Below are 21,074 nucleotides of genomic sequence, written 5' to 3'. Positions count from 1 at the left end.
TGCTCGCAACAGTATTTAGTTACAACAGGGAATAAGAGGACAGGCTCAGGCGATTGGACGAAACTTTGCCTGCAGGTTCTTCAAAGCCGGTCATTTCAGCACCGCCTACATCCCCCCCGGCCCGTTCCCCCCCTTCAGGGTATTATGATAACACCCGCAATGTTCGATGGCGAAGGATGAAGGACCAGCGGGCTGGCTGGGCCAAGACGTGCTGAGGGAACGCGAAGGCTGCGTGCTTCCAGGCCTGGCTTCAGGAGCTGGAAGCATCGGGCGGAGGATGTCCTTGCCTGGGAGTCCCATGGGACCCTTCCAGGTCTTGCTTGGCTTTGGGACCCGGTTTTCCACAGGCTACCTGGAGCCGGCCTGCTTCTGCCAGCTTTAAGTTGTACCTGAGACATTTTCCAGGAGCAGGCGCCTCTCCTCTCTTTGTCTGGAAGGGCCACCAACATCTCTGTCCCTGGGCCTGAGCAATGCAGCTCCTACCTCCCAATTCCTCCCAGAGAGATCTGTCCCAGTCTTTTCCTGGGCCCTCCAGGCAGTAGAGTCCTAGGTGTTTCCCAAAACGGGGGGGGGGGGGGGAGACAGAGAGAGAGACCGCAGTCTGGTGCCCAGGAAGGAGGCTTCACTCCATTCTTGATGTGTATGAGTCGCCTTGCTCCTTAGGGAAGTTACCACCCAGGTCCAAGGGAAAACGCAGACCAGGGAACCCGGCAACTCCATTCGCCAACCACGGCTACAGGCTACGGTCCTTTTGTCTCCAGGATCACACTTGCCGGCAGACCCTGCAAAAGCAGAATTGCAACGTAGACACCCACGCCGGGGCCAGCAAAAACAGCAAATGAGCAAATGGCCCCAACTGCGTGTGGAAAGGCACAAGAGCCAGAGGCCACAAGCCGCACAAACAAGCAGGAGCGCGAAGGCGGCCGACTACCAGCGTCCCTTGCCTTGGACCCTCCTGGCGCGCCGGCCCCTTGGTGACGGGCTTGGCGAACACAGAGGGTGGACGGGCGGCAGCCTCTCGCGGGGAATAGGATGCGTAGCAGCCCCGCAGGTCCTCTCATCTAGTCTGACCTGAGGAGTAAGGGTCCTCCCCTTCTTCCTTCGACCCCCAAAGATCCGGTGACAGGCGTCCGCCCCCGCCTGCAGCAGGCCTCTCGGTTGCCCAGCCAAGATGGAATTGGTTAGACCGCCAGCTCCAGCACCGAGACCACACAGGCGCCGCCGGAGGGCAAGGCTGACCACCGCGCTGTGACTTTATTGTGTGAGTTATGGCGACCAATTGGGCGGCTCTGGGGAATGCAATCAGCCTCTTCCTCCCTCTCTGAGGCGGGGGCCGGGGGTGGGGGTGGGGAAGCCCGGTGCTCCTTGGGCTCTTCCAGTCTCCTTAGGAGATGCCCTGTTCCCGGACATCTCATGCGACGTGGGTACAAGCACAAACCGCAACCCCAGGGCCCAGAGACACCGACCAATCGGGCCATAGGTCCCTAGTAGCTCTCATTTGGTGGGAGTTCTCCTCTTAAGGCTGGAAATTCCCTTCTCTGTTGCACCGCGAATCCCTGGTGCTCTCAAACCCAGGTGGGCGTCTTTCTTGAACCCCAGACTTATAGCGGCTTCAAGGCACGAACCCACTACAGGAGCAACAGAAAAATCCAGAGCAGCTAGAATCCCTCCGTTGCTCCCTGCCCAGCCGCCCCACGTCACCCTCTGGGTTTATGACTTTCGAGGTCTGGCAGGCAAAGACGTGTGTGGGGAACTGGGAGCAGAGACCCGGAAGGAGGGAGGGAGGCGGAAAGGAGGCATGGCGGGTGAGCCCAAGTGCGAAAGGAGGATAGGGCCGAGGAGTTTACCACTGAGCTCTGCCAATGGCGCCGACCGCCCAGGAGATGGCGAGCGCGCTCCATGCCTGGCGAGGCGTCGCCGCACGGTCAAGATCAACAGCGAAGGGCGGCCTGGGGTCGTCAGCCCGCGCGGTCACGGCCCACCTCCCGGCGCTGCAGAGCCCGGAGGTTGTGGCGGCCGGGTTGTCCCTGACGGCCGAGCCCAGGGAGCCAGCGGGCTCCCAGACAGGGAAAAGCTTTGTGATCGCCCCTTTGTCTGACTCTCTTTTCCAGCTTCAAGGCTTTCTGCGCCTCTTTGAATCCGGGGAAGACAAGGCGCGTCTCGGTGCCCTGTCCGCCGTGGTAAAACAAAAAAACAAAAAACCAAGAAAACAACCTCCCGCCCCGCACTGCCCTACCATAACTTGCGAGTTTCCGAGGCGCCCTCCCTCCTGCCTTTGAGGCTCCAGCCAGAAGGACCTCTGCACCCTCACCTCCAAGGCCCCTCAGCCTTCCCGGCTCCCCGCGAGCCTCCCCAACACCACCGCCTGGCTCCTCTCCTCCCTCCGGGACTCAGAATATAAAAGGAGCACATATAAATAACAAAGCCTTCATCTGTTATTGATTTAGCCGTCAATCCAAATTCCACCAGCAAGTGTGTGAGCACAATTTTAATCTTCCAGCCAACCTCCCCTTTCTCGGGGCGGAGGGAAACTGACTTGAAGTCGCAGATGAAAGGGGAACCTCGAAGCACTCTGTGCCTGCGCTGGAAAACTCAGAAACGGACCCAGAGTCACAAGTTGCGATGATGATGATGATGATGATAGCAGCTGCGGGCCGATTCTGGTGCAAACACACATCCTGAGGAACAAGAGTGCCCGTTCTCCAGGCGTGGGGTGTGTGTGTGGGGGGAGGGCGCGTGGCACTCATCTTCAGGGATGGTTTTGTTTGCCAAAAATTGGGGCACAGGCAACTTTTTTTTTTCTCGGTGTCTGCGCCTCTGTTTCTATCAACTGAGTTGGGTCCACGCAGTCCACTGAGAGACGTGGAAGAAGCCCAGCTGGGTCCGAGAAAACGAAAGTACTCCCACCCTTCGTTCTCTGTGCTTTCGCCCCAGCAGCCGAGCTGGGAGCCCTCCCGCCGCAATAGCTGATGGTTTGGGGAGCTTTTTCAAAATCACATTTATCTGACTCACTTATCCAAAAGCTACCAACCAGTGAATGGACAGTGCCAGGAGCTAGCCACTATGGAAGCCACAGTTCTTCCGCGCCATTTCCCTGTATGCTAAAAAGGTTTCAAAGAAAAGTTCCTAGTGCCTGAAAAGTGTCCAACGCTTTAGGGCGTATTATTTTGTTTTCAGATGTCAGTCGCTATGTGCCAACTGCTTAGGAAAGACGCCTTGGGATAAGCCTGAAATGTTTCTTTTCTGATGGCCAAATATGGATGTGTCTTTATAATTTCAACAGCTTCCTAGGGAAGATAATTAGAATGGCCTTTCCAGGTTGAAAACTTATAAATAAATAATTTTTCCTAACCTAGGTGCACAGATGTCTGTATCAATTTTTTTAAAAGATAAAAACAACTATTCAACTAGGTTGACGATGTTGAAAAAGAAGTAAGATTTTATTCGAGTTTTTTTAATCTGGTCTGATGAAAAGATATTTTTAGACACCACAAATCATATCCTCATTTGAAAACATCAGTATTTGTGTTCAATTCACAATAGGGAGATGGGGGCAGAAGTAGAGAGCAGGGCGGTTTGAGGAAGCAGAAATGAGGCTGCATACCCTTCATCAGAATGTTTGGGATAGCAAGCTTTCACAATAAATACGAAGAGTTTCTGGAGGCAATATAAGCTTGGGGGGAAAAAAGTACAAATCCATGAAGACTCAGAGGAAACGAGTGAGACAGTTCTATTTATTTGCATCTCCCTAGGAGTAAAAAGTGATTTTTAAATGCCTGAAGCCCTGCCCCCATCCCAGCTCACAGACATTGCATCTAAAAAAATAATCTCTCAGGTGTATAAATATGCAGCACTTTAAAAGGAGCTGCTTTTCACTTCCAGAAACATCCCCTCTCCCCGTGGGCTGTAGAGTGCCACATTATTTTGCATTTGTTAAGTGTTTTAAAGCTCCATAAGAGGCCTCATGCGTTAGACACCCAAGTTCTTCACTGGGTCCTAGACAAAAATTTCTACCCATGGCCACAGTGGTATGGCCTGTTTTGGAGGGATTGAGAGGGCCACAGTCCCACTCATACAACTCCAAGGCGGGAGAGGGGCACTGATACCACCCCTGGATCATTCTACCAGTTGCACCTTTTCAATATCTGCCTCTAGAGCTCAAAAAATGAAGGCATCTGTGTGACACGTTTTCAAATGAAAGACGATCAAAGTACAATGCTACAAGGTGTGTTAAAAAACATACAGCTGAAGCACGAGTGACTCAGACTGGGGAAGATTGTCTTCATTCCAATATGGATACAAACTCTACTCACAAAGGCAGCTGCTTCTAAGGCTATCAGAAATCCCTTCAGCCTCCTGCTGCCAGACTTGCCTGCTGACCCTGAGCCCTGGCAGCCCGGAGCTGTTTGCACTCGCCTCAGGGCAACTGCTGAGAACTAATGATTCAATTATCCAATCACAGCACATGAATGACTGCAAATCATTGTGCCTCAATGCATTATGAAGATAATCAGTGCTGGAAACGGCCATGTAAAGTAATTTCTTTAAAAAAATAAAAGAAAATCCTTAAATCAGAATGCCACTTCTGAAATTCATTCAGGGGGAAAGAGGATTACTTAAAAAAAAAATACTTCAAGTCCTTTATACTGGCCTGGAGGGAGCAATAGAACACTAAAAAAAAAAAAAAAAAAAAAAAAAAAAAAAAGCACACACACATTCAAAACAAAACAAAATACCGGGACAAAAACAAAATGATTAATAAACATGTAAGGAACAGAACTACAAAGTCTGGTTGGGCAGCAAAAGGTTTCAGAGCCACATAAGGGGAAGAGAGAAAAACAATTCACAAAATTTGCCATCATTGGCAGGGGATGTGGGAACTTAAATACATATTCAAGTCTTTCCGAAGGTCTTTTGGAGACTAGTGAAGGCATCAGAACGGTCTGTGGCCAGTCTGGCCCACATCAGGAGACAGTATCTTTCAGCTTGGAGACTATCTTCTTGTCCTTCACTCTTCGGTTCTGAAACCAAATGGTCACTTGTCTCTCAGATAGGTTTGTGGCAGCCGAAATGCGCCGCCGCTTGTCCTTGTTAATGAACTTGTTAATGGCATACTCGTTCTCCAGTTCTTTGAGCTGCAGTTTGGTGTAAGGCACCCTCTTCTTCCTTCCCCGTCGATAGACACACATGTCCGGCTGATTGAGGGTCACATCCCCTGGTACAAACAACAGCATGGGAAAATTAGACCAGGCTATTTGGAACACCTAGCTGAGGACTGTGTGTGGATGTGTGCGTTGAGTAGGGGTATTTAGGGGTGTAGGGAATAAACAAACCAGACTGTTTACATTTTATTCTTATTTACACCAACGCTGTATTTACAGGTTATTAAAGAAAGATTATTTGTATTTGAAAACAAACCTAACAATTTGATGGAGCATCATGGTTTCTCAAACCAGAATCTTCACAAGCCTGTGATTTTATGGCATCGTTATTGGATCATTCAGAAGGACAGGGTCTGCAAATGCCACTTGCGCGTGCACACACACAACTCACAACTCTGCTATTGCTCTGATTTCTGTGTTTGCAGCTCCTGGGCTTGGTCTAAGAAGCGCTAGCGGTCACCCAGGAGCAGTCGTGTTCTCACAAAGTAGGGACTCCACCCCATCGCACATCTTTAGTTAGGGAAGGAATGAGCAGAGTGAGGGGCGGGGGTGGTGGTGGGGAGCCGGAGGCTCTCAACTTGAGGAAACCGCACCTGCACCGCCCGCCCCAGTGAAAGGGAAAGAGAGCAGCAGTTTAAATCCTGGGAGGGGTTACAGATTTCACACCAACTGGACAAACTGCTCCACCGGGTGAACCTTGGTCGGGCGTGGAGCACAGGCGCCCATTTCCAAGTAGAGGCGGATGCTTCTAATCCTTTTTTCTCCTCTGGGTTCGCTCTTCACCTTCCCTCCCTAACTGTCCTCCCCCTTCTCTTTCCATCACCCCTACCTGGAAAGGATGACTTCCAAAAGTGAGAACCCTGGGGCTGGTCCTTGGCGCAGTACACCTGGCTGTTCCACCCGTTGGCCAGCGTCCAGGACTGGTAGCCTTCCATGGAGATGTACGCTTCGTGCCGAGGCTCCCCGGAGCCAAAAGTGGACACCATGTCGATATAGCCGGGCACATGCTGGTAGGGACTGGTGTAGCCTTGGTAGAAAGACACTTCCTTGGCTCGCGTCGGCACCTCGTTTGCCGGTACGCTGCTGCTCGCAAGGCCCGACACGTCCATGTACTTCTCCACCGGGAAACCGCCTAGGGAGGCATGCGGCGACGACTTGAGCGCGTTCTGCTGTAAGCCCACACCGTGCGACATCCGGCAGCTGTAGTAGCCGTTGCCGAAGTGGTAGCCGTAGCCCAGCGCTGGAGCGCCGGGGGGCGCCGCCGCGGCGGCGGGCGCCGGGCACTCTTTGGCTGGGGGAGCCTCCGGGCGCGCCGTGACCACAGCCGAAGATGACGACGAGGCGGAGCCGGTGCGCTCCGAGGTTCCCGGGTAGGCAAAGCCAGAGGCCGCCGCTGCTGCCGCTGCCGCCGCTGCAGCCGCTGCCGCCCGCCCCGAATGTGTCCCGGCGAACACGGGCGAGGAGAGGAAGCCACGGCACTGGCCCGGCGCCGCTGCCGCTGCCGCTGCCGCCGCCGCCGCCACAGAGGAAGAGGAAGAGGAGGCGGGGGCGGCCCCACCGTCCCCGCGGAGCCCGTCCATGTCCCAGTTCCCGGAGCGGCTCATGGCCCGGCCTGGCCCGGCCCTGGCCCTGGCCGTGGCCCGGCACAGGACACCATGGCGCAGCGCGCCTCCTCCCTCCTCTCCTTTCTCCTGTGCTCGCTCCCGCCCTCTTCCCCTCTGCCTCTGCGAGCCTCCCGCCTCCCGCCCGCCCGCCCTTCAACAGGTTAGCTCATCGCGGGACGTTTATAAAAACGAAGTTCAGGTTGGGAGGGGGTCTGGGCCGGTCGGGGGGCCGCCTCCAGCCCCGAGGGCGCCGGCCTGGGGCTGTGCCATTGGCTACGCGGGGCCACGTGGGGGTAGGGGCGCGGTAGGGGGGACCCCAGCTCTTGGCCCGGGCCTAGCTGGACCCACCCACCGGGCCCCCACCCCTCCCCACCCCGGGGCACGGCCCACCTCCCATTCCCGCCCTCCTCCAGACCCCTGCTTTTGCGCCGCAGCCACCCCCACGAGTCGATTGCGCGACGGCCCATCCCAGGCCCTGCCTGTGACTGAGGCTGCAGCTGAGGCCTGCACCTCGTCTCAGCCACAGCTCTTTTTGCCACCTCTCCTCGGCTGGCTGGGCTGCGCCACCATATGAAGAGAAAGGACAACGCCGTTTGCATGATGTGGAAACTAGTGTTGACTACCGTGGCTTCAGCTGGCGTGGTTAGTCCGGCCTTTAGACCCCCAATACGGAGAGGGATCATGAGCCCTACCTTGCGCATTGCTATCGGGCAAAGGCAGTTCCCATGTAGGAAGCCGGTGGCGCCCGACCCTCCCAGGGCGCGTCGGGGAACGCTTGCGGAGCGTTGTGGGGGGTCGGTGGCAGAAATGGTACAAGTCAGTCTAGCAACCAAAGGATCTGGCCTCAGGCGCTCTCAGCCCGACAGCTTTGCTCCGGAGAGAAAAGATCCTTGGATCCCCGGTCCACGCTCTTCAACTCTACGCTCGGGCCACCATCCCGGAGTCACCCTCCCCACTCCACCCCACCCCCGCCCCACTAACTGGGCTCCCTGGCGCCGCGGCTCCCCTCCCCAGGCCGGGGAGAAAAGCGAGCAGCAGGTCGCTCTGTCTCCCGCCCGTCGCCGAAGCTTCTGCGCCTCGCCCGCGGCCGGGGTGACTGGCATCTTGCGTTTTGCTGCCACCTCCCACCCCACCCGTTACTCACCCCCAATCAGCTGAAAACTTCACTTTTCCATGGGCTTTGTCTCTGCTGAGTTATCTACTACAGGGATCCGAAAGGAGGCGAATTAGGGGCACCTTTTCTGAGGGAAAGTGGGGGCTCCTGGTAGGGGCAACTCAGAGTAACTGAATCTCTTTCCGCCGAGTAGGGTGGGCGCCGACAGCGCCGCTGAGAAGGTTAGGCCTGGTTCCGGAGCTCTCCACTGCTCTTCGCACCCCTTCCCATCACTCCTCTGTCTCAGAACCTTAGCCCACGATCAACCCCTTTTACTCTTAGTAAATAACAGGGGCACGTGTGTGTGCCCTGTGGTGACTGCAAGACTGTCTTAGCAGGAGCAGTAGATGCCACGAGTGAAAGGCGCTGGGCGGGTGTGAGAACCCTCGGTGTGAACCTTTTTCCGTTCTTTGGCGTCAGTGTCCTAGGCTAGTCTGTTTCCTAAAAATAAGTCAGGAAAACCCAAGCAGTAGTGAGGCTAGCATGTCACCTAGCCCGGCTGTTCCCAGGCCCCCCAAGTAAGATGAGGAAATCAGGGAGGCCCTCCTGGGCCAGCGGCATTTGCAAGGTGGGCTGCTGCTGGTGTTGGGAGTGTTGACACGTAAAAAGCAGTAACCATAAAAGGCTCAAATAAAGGGGAAAGTTATGAGAGGGGTGCTGGAAGGAAAAGGCAAGAGAATTTGTTTGACCTTTTTGAAGTCCCAGACATGTTCATGATCCAATTCCAGCCGGGAAGGACCTGAGCTAGACAAGACATTGTAGGGAGTGGGGTGTCTGATGAGAGTAAATTTGAACACTTGGTAGAAGTCAGTGGAACCCGAGCAATGGGAGCTGGGCTGGCGCTTTTAAAAAGCCAAACCAGATCAGGTGACAGTTTTGCTGTTTTGGTTTCATTGAGTCCACCGTTCCCAAACATTTTGGTTCCAAAGTGTCTACTGTAGGTCACCCTGAAGTGTTTCCCTCTCTCTTTTTATCCCTCTTTCCTGAGAGGTGAAAAAAAAAAGTAGATACATTAAAGGTTTTATTTATGAACTAAAAACTGTTCTTGAAATCTTTTTAAGACAACTGGAACCAACGAACTTTCCATCTCTAAAAGTAAATATGCCAGTGGCTTTGTGTACTGGAGCTTTTGTTCCACTTACTTTCTGATAAATACATTTTAATAACCGATTTATGCTAAAATGCAAGTAAAGTGCAATTCAACACCCCCAAATTTGCCAAGTTTTGCTGATGTCAGGCAGCCCAGCACTTCCGTTGTGCAGGACTGGGAGGAAAGCTAAATGAACATTCCCTTGGAAAGAGACTTTTTCATTCTTTAAGACACTGCTGCCTTGCGTGCCCCTCTCACCTCAGGACTTGGGGGTTCTCTAAGCACTCAAAAGGTAACCACGGACTTGAAAGGTCTGGAATAACTGGCAGCTTTGCCTCTTGCTGTCCTAATGTCAAACCTATTTCTAGCACATGCTTTGAGGCTCCAGCCCAGTGGGAGAAGGTTATCCTTTGCAAATGGCCAATCCAGCACTCTGGGGCAGCCGCTGCTATCACATCCTGGGGCTGCTTTGTCTGTGAACTAACACAACATTTTACAAACTGGGGGTTAGTAGACACAGCAGGAATTTTGAGATGGATACGCTAAAACATTTCATCTATCCTATATTCCTTATCTCTGGAATGATTTCTGATTCAATCACAACAGGGATCATTTTGTTAGCTGACCAGGAGCATTTGGATTTTGGTGTGGGTGTATATCATTGGATCTTTAGCAATACATGTGGATTTTGTTCACAAAACATGCATAGGTTTTGTAACTTTGCCACCTGTCCTGATTTTAGTGAAAACAAAGCAACAACTCAGGATGGCTCTTTGTTGGTCAAAGTGCCACTAGGCGCCCCATCAGCTCACTCTGTGTCCTTTGAAAGTCCCCTTGTAGGGAATCAGTGTTGTCCCAGAGAGCACATCCCCCCCCACACACACATGTTTTTTTCCCTTGTAGATGATCTTCCAATTCTGCTTGCCTTGAATTGGGTACTGGGTGGATGTAGGCTGTGTTTAGATTTATTGAAGTTGCTGCACTTGCCAAGACAACAGTGAGCTCAATTAGCCACATAATCGGTGGCCATTAAGGCCAGGATGAGAGGGTCCTATCCAAGTGGGGTCCTGGGGACTCCTTTGAAAGCATTTGCCTTGATGGCCACACCAGGAAGTGCAGGACACCCTTCTAATTAACTTGTAAGGAGCCAAGGATTCCGTGTAGAAACAGTCTAAGATCCTAGGAAAGCCTCCAGGCACTGGCGGAAAGGTATTCTTAATCAAGGCTGTGTCTGGTCAATTTGGGAGTTAATTTTCCCTCCCCTATGTTTTTTACCCGGAAATATCAAAAACGAAAATATCAATAACGAAAAAACTTAGTGGAGGAGAAATAAGGGGCGGGGGACTTGAAAGAACAGCCAGACCCTTGTAACCTGAACATTTGGGCACTTTCTTTGACTTAGCTGTATTATGTTTATCAACTGATATTAGCCCTCATGAAATGAAAAATTAGCAACAGCAGTATCAAAACCCTGTTCCCAGCCCAAGTGATACTTTGTAAAGTCAGGCTTGCCTTCCCGGGAGCAGCAGGCCCTTGCCTAGGATCTAGAGAACTCAGCCCTTGGCGGGAATCAAACCACCAGCGAATTCGTGTAAAGAGAGGCACTCATGGCTAAGGGTGTGTGTTGAAGGTGAATGGGTAGGGCCAGAGGACACGGGTAATTTGTTTCCTTTTTAGGTGAATAAAATCTGGGATTGCAGTTGCTACCGTTTCGTCCGACCTCCCAAGGTTGTCTTCCAAACACACTTCTTTCACTAAACTATTTTGAAAGCTAAGGTCCAGGAAAATGTTCATTCTGCCGGCTGTTGGAGAGAAAAGAAACCAAGGCCGTCTACCTGTCTCCATTCTTGGGAGTCTGCTGCTGTTTGGGTGGGGGAATGCGTGCGGTGCTGACCAGGAAAGCAAGCGGATGAAGGGTAGGAAAGTGCCTAGACGCAGAGAGGGTGTTGAGAGCCAGGCGGGAGACTGCGTGCGGTCGCGCTCTGCCCTGCCCGGAGGAGCGCAGTACCCCGCGCCCGGCGCTAGATGTCCCTGCAAGTTTTCCGGTCGTGTCTGAGCCACAGACGAGCTTCAGGGAGAAGGCGGGTCGGCTCAGCCAGCAGAGTGCAGCGCGGAAGCACCTACCTACCCAACCCCACACCCGAGCATGTCCCCGGTGGGACGCAGGATGGCAAAGCGAGGGGAGACAGAACCAAGCAGAGACACGAGGGAGGCAGCGGGAGGACCAGATGTCCAAGGAGGGGGCGCGTGCAAGTTACTGTGCCACCAGGCCTGGAGCCCCCAAAGCTGCCGCTCCCCTTCTAAACCGAAAGTTCCCGCGGCGGGTGCGCGTCGCGCCCAGCCTACAGCCCCCGCGCCCGGGACTGGCAGCTCAGGCTCCGGAGGTCCTTCCCACTCCGCGTGCCCCGGCAGGTTGGGAGCGTCCGGCTGCAGGCGTCCGGCTGCGGTGATGGCCCAGCTGCCCTGGACTCTGCGGCGAACGCGAAAATCTAGACTGAGGCGGGCGGCCGCGGGGCTTTCGCTGCGGCGTTCCCAATGCCCTCCGCCTCGGGCCTGGACAGACTTTTATTACCTGCACTCTGAGGCCAAAGGGTTTAGCACTTTACCTCGGAGGACTCGCCGCCGCTGGAGAAACAAATATTTAGTCTGCAGGCCTGACCAAGAAAAAAAGTAGGCCTCTTTTATATTGCTCTTCTTCAGGAGCAAAAAGCGCTTCCCCCACCCCTCATTTCCAATGGATAAAATCGTTACTGTGCCCCTCTCCCTTCTTCCTAAAACATTCCTGCGGGACGGAAGGGCATGTAGGATTCATGTCTTGCTTTATTACGTGGGCCTTGTGCAAGAAATAGTGCGTGCGAGGCCTTGAGCGCTCTGGAGGATGCGTGAAAACACTGGGAACATTGGACAGGCCCTGCCCGAGTTCAGCCTAAGTTCAGCCTCCACGTTCCGGCGGAGGCTGCGAAATCCCGGTGTTTCTGCAATAAACACTGACAGAACTTCCGCCATTTTCTCACCCTTGTCGACACAGGCTTCACGTTTTCCAGGTAGGTCTGCATTCACCCCAGCAAGGAGAGTTCCCCGCAAACGGCACTGCCATAGGACAGTATCAGAGACAACTTGAAATCGCAAGTGCCTGAACCTCAGTGGCGGAAGTTCCTCATCTCTGAAAAGGACAGGGCTGAGTTGCCCTGATAGCTTTTAACAGTACTTGCAACCACATTGTACCGGGGTTAGCAAACAGTACTGCGGCGAGTAGGTGTGGAAGCCAAATAAACGAAGGGACATTACATATTGCAATGGAATGTTCACTGAGCCTCGTGAATCATTATTGTCAACTAAACACGGTTGAAGGAAAAAATTATAGGTGTCTTACTGCGTTAAGTCTCCCCGACATGGAGTGTGCTTCTTGCAATCAACGTGCTAGAAATGCGATACTAATGCTACTTTAAAAAGTTCTCAAAAACACTCCTCCATGAAGCATCCTCGAGAGAGATTTTCCTTTTTCAAGCAGACGAGGTATGGCGTGGTGCCGCAGCCTTTGCGACCTGAGGCTCTAGATCCCAGAGGGTGCAAGTGGGAGACCTGCGGCTTGGGTGGTGGAGCAAGGGGTCGCCGTCGGTATCCTAGGCCAAGGCAGCGGCATCAGCAACTCAAAGATCGCTCGCGGCCGCCTGAACCGCGAGAAAAACAGATGGGGGCGCCAAACGACAGCAATAAAGGCATCCTCGGCTCGCCTCCCACCCCTGCTAAGGGCCTCGGGCTCCTGGGACCAGCGCCTGGACAAGGTTCCCGGTTCAGTTCCGGGAGCGAAAGGGGAATGGCTGGGGGGTGGGGGGAGATCCTTTCCGCGTCACCGGTGCAGTGACCACCAGGAGTGGCGAAACTGGGTGGAGCAGAGTGCGAGCAGGTGGAGGCGCCGGCAGGGCTGGGCTCCCACTACTGTAAGGGCTTGAGAGAGGCGTGAGAAGAAAGAGAGCTCTGGACTGGGTGGCCCTTGGAGCAGGAGCAGAGTCAAGTCCTACCCTGGTGCCGCGACTCTCCCCATCACCCCCTAATCCCGTCCCCCGCCCCTCGACCCCAGCCGGTGAGCGCCTGCGGAGGAGCTTTCTATTTATTGCCTCAAAGAGGTGGAATTGATTTTCTGAGCAAAGCTCTCGTTGTTGAAATAAGTTAGCGCCGAGGGGAACAGGAGAGAAACTTTTGGCATTGACTATATATGTGTATCTATGTATAAACATACACTTCACACCTCGCCTTCCCTTACGTTCCCGACGCACCCCCAACGGGCCCAAGGTTAAAAGGAAAGCGCCAACAGACAGATGGGCAAAGAGATCCTACGTTTGCCCCTAATGCACCCCAATGTGCTGGCTGTGACTGGAAGGAGGGGAGTGAAGGAAGGAGGGGGCCTGTTGGGGGTCTGGCTTGCTGTAGTGGCGGGATGCGAGACACGCGCCTGGAGCCCACGCGGCCAGGTCTCTCCCACGCTTCGCGTTCCGTCCCGCTCTCCTCCGCGTCTGCAGATCTCTCCCTCTGGGGCTGCTGGTGCGCGGACCGGCATCGCGCTTCGGAGCTCTGGGCAGGGTGGGGCGCAGGCGCACGAGATGAGGAATGGCCTTGAGTGAAGATTGATCTTCGTTAAAATGGTTGCCACCGGCGTCATTATGACTATCAAAGTTATCGCTAAGAAGCTCAGCCGCCCAGCTCAGGCCGTGCGGAGCAGCAGCCAGGCCGGTCGGCGCCTCTCTGCGCCTGGACTCAGCGTCGGGAATAGCCGGGGCCACAGGTAAGGAGCCGGGGTCGAGGACTCGAGGCTGGGGAAGCGCGAAAAGCAACTGTGGGCAAACAAGGCAGCGGGTGGTAAGGGAAGAAGGGCGAGTCTCCACCTCCCCCCTGCTCTTTGACCTCCAATTCTGGCTACTTTGCCGTAGATAAATCTCCAGGGTGTTGGGGTGGGAGTGGACGAGCGCCAGAGATGTACCAAGTGGATTGGGAGCGGCCCGTGGGGCGCTGTAAATCGGGAGTGTGTTTAAAGTTCCCTGTCGAATTCCGCGATTCTCCAACCCAGTGCTTCCCCCCACACACACCCACCCAGGGAAAATGCGTAAGCGAGAAGCCTATCCATTAGCAGGATTATGAAAGTGAAAAAAGAAAAAAAAAAGCAAACAACAAAAAATAAAATAAAACGGGGGGACTTCAGAACTCACTCTGTAAACGGAGCTAGAAAATCGGAGAGGACCTAATGATTTCCTTTTGGAGGCGTGGGGCCAACGCGCCTCCCCGGCCACGTAGCAAGAAAGAGCTTTCAAAACTCTGAGATACCAGATTCTCTCTCTTTCTCTCTCTCTCTCTCTCTCTCTCTCTCTCTCTCTCTCTCAGCACTGAGGCGAAGAAGTGGGGAGGGGGAAGACTCAGCGTCCTATTTGTTAACTAAAATACATATTTGGTTCTGAAAACCGAAAGATAACTGATCCAGACAGGAGCAGCGCGAGGTCTCCTTACGCAACACTTCCTGCATCCTCCCCCTGCCCCCCTCACGTCCCCAGCTTGTAAATGTTTTTTTTTTTTTTTTTAAGTCCATCGCGAGGATCTACTCTGGAAAAGCAAAGCATTATCTATTATTTAACACGTATCTGTGTCCGAGGAAAAATGAGGAAGGAGCTGCATGATTAGGACCTAAGGGGCAGCCCAGCAAACTGAGAGCGTAATGATGCCCCTAAATGAACGGGGAAATGTGCCGCGGTGCGCTCTATTAATCAGACTGTCAATTTCACCCCCGAGGCCAAACCCCCGGGCGAGCAGAGCTGGCTCGGAGCGGGCGAGGGACCGGAGCCGTCTTCCTCACTTCTCCTGTCTTCTCGCCTCCTACCTGGATCTATTTGTCTGCTCTGAAGCCGCCTTCATTACCCACTGACAGGAGCGTGTATTTATTTGCTTATAAACCTGTTACAATAAATGATTATTCGAACGGCGTCATTCGTACCTTAATGACGAGCGGGCGCTACTTTTTGATGAATGACATCTTGGGCTCGGAAGGATGTGTGGGTCATTTTGACCAGTCATTCCCTTGCTCTGGCATCCCACCTTTTTTTTTCCGCCAACCTCCAAAAGAGATAATAATATTTAGAGATGCTCGCTGGGACTGAATGAGAATTAGCCCTCGGTGCAGCCCCATCATTAGGACGGGACAGCCGGGCCACTGTGACTTTTTTTTTTTTAAGAAAGCTGAGATGATGGAAAGAATAAGAAAAGAGATGATCCTGATGGAGAGAGGGCTGCACAGCCCCACGGCCGGCAAGAGATTCTCCAATTTGTCCGACTCTACTGGCAGTGCTGTGCTTGAGGCCCTGGAAAATTCGCAGCACCCGGCTCGTCTCAGCCCGCGCTTGCCGTCTGCCCCCCTGCACGGCACTCTGGGAGACCTCCCCACCAAGGGCAAATTCGAAATAGACACTCTCTTCAACCTGCAGCACCCGGGCAGCGAAAGCACCGTCTCCTCCGAAATCGCCTCTGTCGCCGCTGACAGCCGCAGCAAGAAGCCGAGCCATTATTCGGAGGCGGCCGCCGAGGCCGACATGAGCAGCGACGTGGAGGTGGGTTGCTCAGCGCTGCGCTCCCCCGGTGGCCTCGGCGCCGCTCCGCTGAAGGAAAACAATGGCAAAGGTAACGGCGGCGCCCGCTTCGCGCTCCCCAGTCCCATCTCTCCCTGGAGCTCCGCGTCCTCTCCTCCCCGCCAGCCCTTCCCGATGTCCTTGCACCCCTCGGACCCTTTGCAAGCAAGCCGCAGCAGAGTAGGCTCAGGCCGGGTCGGGTCTCCTTAGCAGGGTCTGTGCCCTCGGGTTCTGCATCTAGTACTTCCCAGCGTGGCTGGGGCCTGGGGAGCCGAGGGCGCCAGGCCTGCCGGCTCGGGCTCCCGAGTCCAGAAATGCTTGTGCGCTAGGGTCTAAAGCTCCGAAGCGAGCCGACAGTCGGCGGCTGGCCGAGTCTCTCCAGGGAAAGAGTCGGCAGGCTGCTGTTCCGAACTGCGCTGCCTCCGGGTCCCCGAGGTCAGACGGAGGGGGCATTCTTCGGCATAGGTCGCAGTGCCTCGCCAGGCGCGCCTCTGTCAGACCCTGGGTCCAACGAGAGAGCGTTGAAGCGTAGATTTCACCAGCAGCTGTGGGTTGAGCTGCTGCTGTGTTTCCCATCTTAAAATAGTAGCCAATCCCCCCAAAAAGGTTAGAGGCCAGAAAGAACCCCGAGCTGCTGCGCCCTGAGGTAGGCATTTTTCCCTAGATCGATTTTCCTAGCTGAATTGAGATTTTCGAATAGTTAAAAACCACAAAACCTTCCATAATTCAGTTCCTGCTATTTGGTTACGAGAGGGTTCCCGAAACTTTATTGATTTTATTAAGGACAGCAATTCATGACAGACCCTCATCAATTCCATCAGCTACCTCCTTTCTGATACCGTTTCCCCGTCCCCGCACACCCCGAGTACAGGACTCTGAGTCTCTGGAGCGACTCAGGCACTTTCTACTGTTCCTTTGCCAGGCTACTCGGAGAGTGGCGCGACAGCTGGCACCACGACGTCGGCGTCCAGCTCGGGCCTGGGCAGCCTTCATGGAGGCGGCGGCGGCAGCGGCGGGGGCGCGGCGCTGGGGGGCTCCGGCTCCGGTGCGGATCAGGTGCGGCGCTACCGCACGGCGTTCACTCGCGAGCAGATCGCGCGCCTGGAGAAGGAGTTCTACCGGGAGAACTACGTGTCACGGCCCCGCCGGTGCGAGCTGGCCGCGGCGCTCAACCTGCCCGAAACCACCATCAAGGTAAGGATTCCAACGCGTGCCTGCTCGGACCTGCCCCCCAGGGAGGCGTCCCGGGAAGACGACTTTGCCCTCCATTTCACCTCTCTGGATAACCAGAGTTAGCTGAGGGTCTGAAAATCAGCGCGCAGCAGACATTGGAAGAGTTGACTTCTGTATTTCTGGTTCCGAGTCCCAGCAGTTGGCCGGTCGGTCTGCCTGACCTTTTTAGGACCCCCCCCACACACACCCGAAAAGCGGCGCGTGTGCGGGAAATGGGTCGCGGTGTGTGCGGGGATCCCGCCCAAGTGCCCCCTGGCTCGCCCCCGCAGCGCCTTCCCTAAGCTGCTAAGCTCGCTGTTCTTTGTTCCTCCAGCGCGAAGCGGAGGTGAAACTTCATTTACTCTTGATCGTGAAGGTTTCGTTTCCACAGAAATTATCACGACACGGAGAAAAAGAATAATACAATTTTAAAAAAACCAATTGAGAAAGTAGTTTCCGAGACTTTTTTTTTTTTGTCTTGGGCAATGGGAAAAGAGTAACCTTCTGGAGGGGCAACTCAACGAAATCGGGCCTCTTTGTACGTAGCTTTGGATTGTTACTGTTATTTTCCGTCCGGGAGGGGTAGCGGGAGGTTGGACGACCTGGGAACCTCACATGGGAACATTGCACAGAGGGGCTAGCGGGGTTGTGTGCTCTCCCTGCAGTGTGATTGGGCTCACAGCTTTTAGGTTTCGCAGAATGATGTCTCCTTTAGACGCGGTGTCGGGAGGGTAGAAAAGCCGCCCTCTCTAGGATCTGGGAACCTGGCTCTCTCCCTTTACTGTGAAGGGGAAAAGGAAAAAAACGATTTCCGCAAAATCATCCCCTGGCAAAATCAAAATCGGACCCGTGCCCCTAGGGGCAGGTGCTAACAGCTTGGAGGGCCCAAGACTTCGCTCGGCCCCGTCTCAGAGGAGCCACGCGCAGGGGCCTCCTCTCTAACGCCGCCCGGAATCCCCGCGCAAATCCTGGGATTGAGAGCCTGAGGGGAGCGCGGCGGGGCCGGGCCGTGGCGGGCGGGAGAGGCCGGGTCGCGTCGCGCCCAACGCCCGGGAACCGCCGGGGCCTGGCGCGGGGTGGCAGACGGGGCTCCCGCGGCGGCCGGCGCGCTGCGGGCCCGGGCACCATCCGAGGGACTGGCACCCGCGGGTCGGGCACCGTCCGGGGGACTGGCAGCTGCGGGCCGGGCTGGGTGCCGCAGGAGCAGCAGGCCAAGGCCTGTCTGGAGGCCTGGGAAGGGAGGCCCAGCAGACGCGGCGCTCCCTAACCCGGGCCGCGGCGCGACTCTCTCCCCACAGGTGTGGTTCCAGAATCGGCGCATGAAGGACAAGCGGCAGCGCCTGGCCATGTCGTGGCCGCACCCGGCGGACCCCAGCTTCTACACCTACATGATGACGCACGCGGCCGCCACCGGAAGCCTGCCCTACCCCTTCCACTCTCACGTGCCGCTGCACTACTACCCGCACGTGGGCGTCACGGCCGCCGCGGCCGCGGCCGCCGCCTCCGGAGCCGCGGCCGCCGCCTCGTCGCCCTTCGCCACCTCCATCCGTCCGCTGGACACCTTCCGCGCCCTCTCGCACCCTTACTCGCGGCCGGAGCTGCTGTGCAGTTTCCGCCACCCGGGTCTCTACCAGGCCCCGGCGGCGGCCGCGGGGCTCAACAGCGCGGCCTCGGCTGCGGCGGCCGCGGCTGCGGCGGCGGCGGCGGCCTCCTCGGCGGCCGCGGCCGGGGCGCCCCCCAGCGGCGGTTCCGCGCCCTGCTCGTGCCTCAGTTGCCACAGCAGTCAGTCGGCCGCCGCCGCCGCCGCCGCCGCCGCAGCAGCCCTGGGCTCCCGGGGTGGCGGCGGCGGCGGCGGGGCTGGGGGCGGCGGCGGCGGCGGCGGCTCGGGGGCCGCGGGGGCCTCGGACTTCGGCTGCAGCGCCGCGGCGCCGCGCTCCGAGAGCGGCTTCCTACCCTACTCGGCCGCCGTGCTGAGCAAGACGGCCGTGAGCCCACCGGACCAGAGGGACGAGGCGCCGCTCACCAGATAACTACGTCGCTGCCGCCAGGGGCCGCGCCTGGTGCTCTGCGGGGACACGAGCGTCCCCCCCGGACGCCCCCTGGGCCCTGGGGGCGCTGCCCGCTGCGACCGCTGCCGCCAGGGGGCGCCCCGGGGCGCGGGAGGCCGAAAGGATCCTGCCCCAAGTCGGGGGGCAGGAGCGAGGAGGGAGGGAAGAACCGGCACGGAGGGCTGGCGGGCGTCCCCCCTCAAATTATGTCTATTTTTGTATCTGCCACCCACCTATCCCCCCCTACACCCATCCCCTCCGTCCTCTGAGTGTGTTTCTGTTCGCCCAGGCCCTGCTTCCCCCCATTTGTCCTGAGCTCTTGGTCTCCCCGAAGACAATCCTCCTGCGCCCCCCGAAAACAGCCCTCCCAGGGTCTGGAGCCCTGGGGCTCAGGCTACAAGGCTGGCTGAGTCACGCGCAGCCACCAGCAATGGAGAACCACAACAAAGAGAGCGGGGTGCTAAGGGCTGGGGCGAAGGGCGAAGTGCGCAGGGCGACGGCCGCCTCCCGGCCTTAGACGGCAGTGGGAAGTGGTGGAGGATTTTCGGTCAGGCTCAACTTGTGGGGGGCCCTGTCGAGGGAGGGGAGCGGAGGTCTGAGGAGCAGGCCCAGCGGCCGCGGCGTGGGCCGGAGGTGGATTACTGCGGCAGCCGGCACGGGTGAGGCCGGCGGGGCTGTGGCCGCCTTCCCCGGGAAGGACAAAGCCGAGGTGGGAAGGGGTGGTGGTCGTGCCGCCTCCGCCTAGCTCCCTACGCGGTTCTCTTTCGGGTCTTCGGTTTCAGTGCTCAAAAAAAGGAAGCGTCTTGCATATTGTATGCAAAAAGTTTTGGCTCAGGAGGTTGCCTCTGCTGGGTCGAGGAAGGGAGGATAGGAAGCCGTGGGAAGGGACAGGAGGGTGGGATGGTGGTGGTGCAAAATTGGCAGATCGCTGCCTCGTTGGGAGAGCTGTTGTCGGTGCGGGTCCCCCAGCTGCCGGGTCCCTCCAATCTGGGAAATACTTGAATCTCTAGATAGGTCTAGGTTCGAACCCTCGGCTCCCCTTGGCCCCTTTGCCCCTGCTTTCCTTCTCTTCAGCTGGAATGGTTCTTGGCTTTCTTTCTCACGCATGTCTATTGCGCCTCCTCTGCGCAGCCACCGCTGGGTTGCTGAGACCCGCTCTGCCAACCCCGAGTACAGGAGGGGTTTCCTTGAACTTGAAGAAAGGTACATCAAAACCCACCAGTGTTAACTGCCACGTCAATTTTGATGCTAATAATGTGCAGATTATGACGAAAATTGCCAATCATGCTCTCTGATGGACCTCCTTTGAATGTGGAATTGGAGAAAAGTTCCCCGCACGGAGACCTGCTGTCAAGTACTAACAACCCGCTAAGGGAAGTCATTAGGAGAGACGGATAAGAGACTCGGTACATAAAACATTGTTCTTGGTGCATAGAATGTATGTTATTTAATGTTATCTCTGTTACCTGAAGTGATCTCGCAGAAGAAAGCCACGTTCTTATCATCTCAATTGCCAATTTTCATTTTGGTAACTTGGACGCCCTGGGTAGACTTTTCTCTGTTAAGTTGATATTCCACCAATGTGAACAGCCTCATTAAATCAAGGCCAGATATTTCCATAATGCTCCCCGCAGAGCCACTTCGCTTCTCACATAATGAGATTTTCTGAAGAGTTGAAGCCCTAAAATAACTTGCTAGTGCATGTTTAGGCCCAGCGAAGTGGGTATGTGTGTGTGTGTGTGTATTTAAATGTAGGTATGCTGCCTACGTGTGTATGTGTGTATATACATATATGTGTATGCATACATACATACATACATATATATGCCCTGACTCTTAAATAAGTACATTGTAAAAGATACACACATATCCATATATACACATCTGCACTATTTTTTGTGGTTTATTTCAAATCCGTATCTTAACATGTTTGGGTTACTTTAAAGACACTGGATTTAAAAATTACATTTCCTAAAAATAGGGTTTCAGTAAAAATTTGAAAATTCATTTTCTGGGAGATATATTTTCATCAAGTGGAAAATATTTCCAGGGGTAACAGTATCTCAAAACTCCTGGTGTCTGTTAAAATATTCTCATAAATTCTTAGAGGACTTCCCAATGAAATAGCAGCGATCTAAAGCTTGGCTTTTTGTGTTTTTTAAAAGAAAGAGATGAGACTACTTATGTAAAATATCGA

The 21,074-nt window shown here is 55.3% G+C and overlaps 2 protein-coding genes across 2 annotated transcripts; one reads left to right on the top strand and one right to left on the bottom strand.

Moving 5' to 3' along the window:
* Positions 1 to 4,699: 4,699 nt before the first annotated feature.
* Positions 4,700 to 6,924, bottom strand: HOXD13 (homeobox D13). The gene is made up of 2 exons (XM_004577036.3): positions 5,992 to 6,924; positions 4,700 to 5,215 (listed from the first exon to the last, which is right to left on the bottom strand). The coding sequence occupies exons 1-2, from the start codon at positions 6,764 to 6,766 to the stop codon at positions 4,965 to 4,967; spliced, it is 1,026 nt and encodes a 341-aa protein (XP_004577093.2). The 5' UTR covers positions 6,767 to 6,924; the 3' UTR covers positions 4,700 to 4,964.
* Positions 6,925 to 13,610: 6,686 nt separating this feature from the next.
* EVX2 (even-skipped homeobox 2) lies at positions 13,611 to 19,097 on the top strand. The gene is made up of 4 exons (XM_036493321.2): positions 13,611 to 13,792; positions 15,228 to 15,669; positions 16,540 to 16,811; positions 18,128 to 19,097. Exons 2-4 carry the CDS (start codon positions 15,237 to 15,239, stop codon positions 18,857 to 18,859), a joined length of 1,437 nt encoding a protein of 478 aa, XP_036349214.2. The 5' UTR covers positions 13,611 to 13,792; positions 15,228 to 15,236; the 3' UTR covers positions 18,860 to 19,097.
* The last annotated feature ends 1,977 nt before the right edge of the window (positions 19,098 to 21,074 follow it).

This window comes from Ochotona princeps, chromosome 5 (genome assembly GCF_030435755.1).
Source record: "Ochotona princeps isolate mOchPri1 chromosome 5, mOchPri1.hap1, whole genome shotgun sequence".
In the NCBI taxonomy this organism is placed as follows: domain Eukaryota; kingdom Metazoa; phylum Chordata; class Mammalia; order Lagomorpha; family Ochotonidae; genus Ochotona; species Ochotona princeps.
This window is presented reverse-complemented; position numbering and strand designations above follow the sequence as displayed.